Raw genomic sequence first — 6,394 nt, 5'->3', positions numbered from 1 at the left:
TGTATGCTTAAACTAGGACTAAGGAAGCCACAGGACAAGCAAATTCCAAGAGTGAGAAAATAGGTAATTGAATAGAAGAAAGGGAGATGGGACTAACAGGTCACAAGGGGTCAACCTTAGGGTTGGTGGCAGTACAGGGGAAGAATTTAGGGCCCTGGGAAGGCTGAGATGGGCTTACTCATGGAGTGGAGGCAGATCATCAAGGTGTTGAGTCAGGCTGAAAGGCAAAAACAAAAACCTAACTATTGCAAACTAGGTACAAAATAGAGTATTGCTCACTGACATGAGGCATTTTCCCATGGGCCGCAACTGGGTCTTGGTGTGAGAGTGGAACCAAGGCATGACTGGCTTAGCTTGGGTGGAGTCCCAAATACAGAGGCTGAGGATGGAGGAGAGAGGGTCATATCTGCAGCCATTTTCCTCCTACTTCAGAAGAAAGAAGATTGCCAAGTTTTACAGATGGCTGAACTCAGACTAGGGGTGTAGACTCCTGTTGTTGCCTTTTGACCCCCCCGGTTGTTGTCTATCTGAATTATGTATTTCAAAAAAAATTTTGATTCTTTTCAACTTTTCTTCCACTTTTAGGCCAGAATTCCTAGATCTGAAGAGTAATTGCTCAAGAATGACCTTATCTAACTCTAGAAATTAGTCTTGCTCAATAAAAAGTCATCTCACAGAAATAAAACTAACTTGAAGAAAGCATCAAATCTGCCGTCTTCTCTCTGCTCTTGGGCTTTTTTTTTTTTAATTTGAGAGACAGAGTTTTGCTGTGTTGCTCAGACTGAAGTGCAGTGGCTATTCAGAGGTGTGATCACAGTGTACTGCAGCCTCCAACTCCTGGACTCAAGTGACCCTCCTGCTTTAGCCTCTTGAGTAGCTGAAACTATAGGAGTGCGCCACTGTGCTGGTCTTGGGCTTATGTTTCACTTCTCTGAAGTTTTGTTACAGTTGGAGTTTGCATCATATGCCTCCTAGCTGGATGGTATTCATTCCTAAATTCTATTTTTATTTCTGCCTAAACCACTTACTATTCCTGAATTCACCAAAGAGTTCAGCGTCCTCAGCCCATTAAAAGATACATACCCTCCCCACGCTCCCATGTGAAATGCTACATTGGTTGAAACTCATTCTCCCTCTCTGATGGTGACCATAAAGGCTTTTTGTGAGAAGGCCTATGATTTGTCTTTGGTATTGGTGGGGGCTTCAGGATGCAACCACTTTTCAGGATAACTCAGTAAGGTACTCACAGAATGTTGGCTGTGAGAATAAGTGAATGAATTCAGGAATGAAATAATACGTTTAACAAATTTCCTGACAGTAGATGTCTTAAAATTGGCAAGCTTTTCCTAGAAACAAATTTCTCCTTCTAAGAAGCTAAATAAAGAAAATTTGAGTAACAGTGGTGATAGTACAAACCAAAAGTTTTAGCTTTTTAAAAATCCTGGATTTATTCATAATTAGCAACTTAAGTGTCAAGTTGACCTTGAACTTGGTAGAATCATTCTGACTCTGCTAGTACTTTTTAGAGTTAAAAAGTGTCTCCTATCTAGGAGACACTTTGTGGCTTTCATTTCTTATTCTTTTCATCAAACTTCCGGATCTCTTTCCAATGTTACTTCAAAGATGACTAGTGCATTAGTTACTTCCCTTACAAACTTTGTAGATGCTAGCCTGAAGTAAAAATTCTGTAGTTTGGAACTACAGCTTGTCCTTCATGTTTCTTCTAAGATTGTCTCTGTAGAATTAAATGTCAAAATCTGAAAGGCGAGCTCAGGGCAGTTGATTGAAGGAGTATGATATGTAAAACACACTTTATGTACATGTGTGCCAAGGTGTGTGCAAGCGGTGCAACAAAATGACTTGTGAGTGTCTCCCACCTTGATCTGTTTTGACCAAACTTTATTACTCATTTAATGGAACTGTAACAAAGAGCAGGAATCAAAACACATGGGGATCACAGAGGCTGTTATGTTTATTGTGCAGAACAGACAGTGATAATCCACTAGAGAAATATTTTCAACAAGCAAGCGATTCAAAGTACAATCATAGACAGCAATTCTACATAAAGAACAAAGAATAAAGTTAGAAGACACTCAAAGGAACAGGGAGAAAGTCAACTGCAGTTAAACGTCTTGATACTTTTCTCCTGCAAACATACCTAACTTGCAGAAATGGTAGAAAAGTTAAATGTCCAGTCTTATTTAGCTGTGGCCAACAACAGCAAAGAACAGTCCTATAAAATTTATCTCCCACAAAAATAAACTATATATATAAAAATTTTATGATGTTCTTACTGTTCCATTGGCCACAAGCTTTTTTTTTTTTCAGTATGAAAAATGAGGTATACTGGGACTTAAGAGGTAGTAGTGTGTTTTGATTGTACAACGTACGGGAAATAAAAGTGTAACTTCACCAGAGATGGAAATCACTCGGTGCACCATGTTTGGCCAACATGAGCAATTGCTTCAATTTTACGAGCTGGCCAATGAGGTTTCTAAAAGGCCCATCCAAAGATATGGAATGCGACTTTTATTTTTATGAGCCACCGTTTATTTGCTTATTTAATGCACAGTTAACAGTAATGTTGAGTTTTAATTCTCTCCATAGCTCCTTTGGTGATTCACAACAGTGAGCGATCTGCCAGTCTGAGAGAGGTATGTGGCCTTTGAAACTACCTCCCTGAAGCAGCTGGAAGAGAGATGGTTTTGAGTTTCATTTGGCTTCAGTACTAAAAGCCATACTGACAAAAGCCGTCATGAGAAACTACCTCCTGGCCCAGTTGATAATACCATGTTAAAAAATCAGCACACTCACTAGGAGAGAAAGGCATAAAAACTCTACATAAGAAGCGTTTAAAATAAATCTGGTTGAGACATATTACAAAAATCACATTTGTGTAAAATACATGAAAATATTTGTCAAGCATTTTCTTATATTCAACTAATCTTAAAAACACATATTTTTGATTGCATTATGCAAAAGCAGGGCTTGTTGCATCTCACCTACAAAGCTTCAAGTTTCTTTGAAGGTTGGCTTTTATTTATTATTTACTTATTTTGCAAAAGTATGTAAAAATGTGTTCCTTTCTATCAAATGTCTTTTACAAAAATAGTTTTGACTAGGGATAGCTGCAGTTTGAACTATTTCAAACATTGAAAAAACAAATGAATGCTGCAAGTAACAAGTTCATTCCTTTTGAAGTCTGGAGGTAGGTCTTTGCAAGTCAATTAGTCCATTTCCTTAAAGAATTCATTTGAGGTACAGACTTGGAGGGTAATATTTAAATATTACAGTCAAATCTTTTGTGATGTGTAGTGTGATTGAGGAAAATTATCCTTAAGAACCTAGGAGCGACTTGGTTAAAAATTTTTAAGTTAATGTAGAAATCTAGCAGAGAAGCTGAAACAAGTATTTGTAAAAAATTTTAATTAAAAAAACATAGAAAAATACATAGTCATGCTGAAACACAGTAAGGAGATTGCTTCTTTAACTGTAATTAAGTGTACAAAAAGAACTGCAGATGATTAGAATCACCTACCCAGTAAGTTTTTTTCTTGCATTGCTTGTGTATAGCAGCATGTAATAAGTACTAGACTGTAAATTCATTGTAACATTCAGAGGTAGTATTGAGTAGTGGGGATATATTGCATCTCTGGCTAAAAGTGCAGTTTGAATGATGAGATGGTGAACTCAAGCCGAAGAAAAGCACCTCGGTCAACCATCTTATGTCAAAACGTATTACTTGAAGTAACACATATGCTTAATTTGAGGTAAGTGGTATTCAGGTCTTTCATGGAAACTGATACACAATGAAAAGAGAGAGGGAGAGGAAGAGAGAGAGAGAAAGACACAGAGAGAGAGATTGCCCCCCCTTTTTTTTTTTGCTTTGTAAATTGATGTATAACTATAGCAAAAGAAATTTAGATTTCGCTCCTCCCACCTCATAATTAGGTGAGTTCATCATGCATTATTCTGTTGTACCTTTTCATTAAATTACAAAGAGGATAATTTTACTTGTCTCGGTTCCTTAAATGCTCTGAGGCTGACAAGTGTTATTTATTGCTAAATGGCATTTTGGCTCTGTAGGAAGTAGATTTCCTAAAGATGAAGTGTTGTCCTGAAAACAAGTGCTGTGAGTAAATTTATTACTCCTGCTGATATGTGTGATATCCATAAATAGAAGAGTTGGCAATATTTGTTTGCTTACTTCCCTTTTTGAAAAATGAACATAACCTTTTCTAGTTTGTTAGCTGAATGAAAGGATACATCAGCATTTCGTCTCATTTAGAAATAAAAAGTTAAAAATCATCAAGTAAGTGTCTACAAGATTATACGAAAAAGAGAAAGTAGTATCTAGTCCTTATCTTTGGTGTTCTAAACAGAGGATTCACTACAGGGAGTGGGTTGGGGTGGTATTTGAGGTGTACACAGTGTTACACACCGCGTTCTTCCTATATGAATGCCCAACGTCACAAGTGTGACATGTTTCTTGTTTGCATGCAGTGCAGTGATTGACTAAACCCAATTCGGTTTTTCTCACCCGCCCACTCTTGCTTATCAGATCAACAAACTATTAGTAGGTTAAGAAAAAAGAAAACAGTAATTAAAAGTTGCATTGTTAAGCTGTGTCCCCTGTGTTTACAGCAGTTTTTCACTAAACCTGGGACTGTGAAGGGATTACAAAGAAGGTGATTAATATAGTCCTTTTTAAGGTTATGTGATTTCTCCCCACCCCACCCCCGCCCTCCCCCACCCCACTCCACCCCACCCCAGATGAAAGTGGAAAGACCATGGCAATACAGAATAAGTGGTCACTGCAGTGTCTTCTCCCTTCAAAAGATCCAACTGCTGCTGAGGTAGAAATCGAACGTTGGCGCCCCCTAGTCCTCTTCGGCAGACTCTTGTGAGGATGTCTCTTCAGTTTCCTCCTGGAACACACAAAGGGCACAGCCATGACGCTCAATCGTTATACTGTGTGGGCTGCTCTTGCCAACAGTGCAGAGGTAACCTGTTTCCACAGCACATTATGCTTGCCTCAAAAGAGGATGACGATGACTGGCGAGCCCTTATTCCCAGGGCTTCTTAAACCGTAATTGAGGAATCAAGGTGTTGTTTTTTTTCCCAGAGCGGTTATTAGCCACTGTTGACTTAAGGCTTGACATCATGGTGGCTGGTCAGCAAATTCAATTGTTTGCTGTCCAGAGAATGTCAGGGCAATGCTCGCTTACTCACCAATTAGAAAAAAAATAGGAATGGATAAATTTTTCCCGACAGCATGCCATTCATCAGTTTTAAAAACCGGCACACAAGAAAAATAGAGTTAGGGGGATCCTTTCTTAAGGTATAAATGAACCCACCCTCCAGATACTGGTAATAATAGCTGGTATTTTTAGAGTGCTTACCAGATGCTTAGGCACCTTCTGTTAATATTCCTGTTTTACATCTGAGAAAACCAAGGCACAGACAAGTAATGTGCCCAAAATTACAGGGTGTGTGGGACCAGGATTTGGGTCGGGTTGGTACTGGTGCCAACACCTGCGTGTGACCGCTACACCACTGTGCAGAGGCAGTGTGAGAGCAGGGGCAGAGCTGACAACGAGCCTTCCCAAATCCATTTCCTCCCCCTTGTATTTATTAAAGCACATTTTGAGACAGTGACCCAAGTTCGGCGTAACTGCTCAATCTCAATACTAATCCGCATCGACCAAACATTTGATGGTGGGCTAGCCAAGCAGAGAAAATCTAATATATATGTTTTTGCAAGGCCCCCTCTTCATATAAATCTAACTCCTCCTTCCCTTTTCCTTTTTCTGATTCCTTATGGCTCTGGAATTTGTTGGGGTTTCTGCGAGCCGGCTTGAGCCGCAAAGTTCTCTTTCCTTTTGCTTATTTAACAAATGTGCAGTACCTTTCAGGACATGGGTGGTAAAGCGGAGACAATAAACATTTCCGATAAAAGCGTCGTTAGTGAGAGGATGATTTTTATCAAATGCTGCACATTGTCTCGTAAGACGGCATGTGAAAAAGATCTGGGGGAAGAGGTAAACATTTACTCCTGCAGCAGACCGAGCCCCTTTAAGAATGGCCAGCTTAAAACAGCTTATAACAGTCTTCATACTTTAATAGATTTGATTTTCCACATGGCTTCATTTTGTCTGGGTGGCTAACCGACACAATTTATACCTCTCTTCCTTTCCCAGGTCACTACAGTACACCATTCAGTAAAGCATGCCTTAAAGCTTGTCTGCATTATATGACCAAACTTCCATTCATTAGTGTTTGAAACACTTCAGCTGTGAAGGGGCTCCTAAATGCTACCATGTGTGACGCTTTTGCGTAAAAGCAGCAAATGGGAGAAAAAAAACCCACATGAACGGGCACTCACACATTCACA

The 6,394-nt window shown here is 39.3% G+C and overlaps 1 protein-coding gene across 2 annotated transcripts in view; it reads right to left on the bottom strand.

Annotated features, from left to right (window-relative positions):
- Positions 1–1,954: 1,954 nt before the first annotated feature.
- HMGA2 (high mobility group AT-hook 2) overlaps positions 1,955–6,394 on the bottom strand; it is a 139,834-nt gene continuing 135,394 nt past the window's right edge. The window contains exons 5-6 of one of the 2 annotated variants that reach the window (XR_008650085.2): positions 4,801–4,928; positions 3,630–4,666 (exon numbers count right to left, since the gene is read on the bottom strand). Coding sequence is in view for 1 of the 2 variants with exons in the window: in XM_055237055.2 (XP_055093030.1) it covers positions 4,881–4,928 (48 nt within the window). In the remaining variant the exon portion in view is untranslated. Of the gene's footprint in view, positions 4,929–6,394 lie in introns of both variants that reach the window. The other variant, XM_055237055.2, reaches the window with a different exon arrangement.

The sequence above is a fragment of the Symphalangus syndactylus genome, chromosome 13 (assembly GCF_028878055.3).
Source record: "Symphalangus syndactylus isolate Jambi chromosome 13, NHGRI_mSymSyn1-v2.1_pri, whole genome shotgun sequence".
Lineage (NCBI taxonomy): Eukaryota > Metazoa > Chordata > Mammalia > Primates > Hylobatidae > Symphalangus > Symphalangus syndactylus.
Note: the sequence above shows the minus strand (reverse complement) of the source record. Positions and strands in the feature narration are given on the sequence as shown.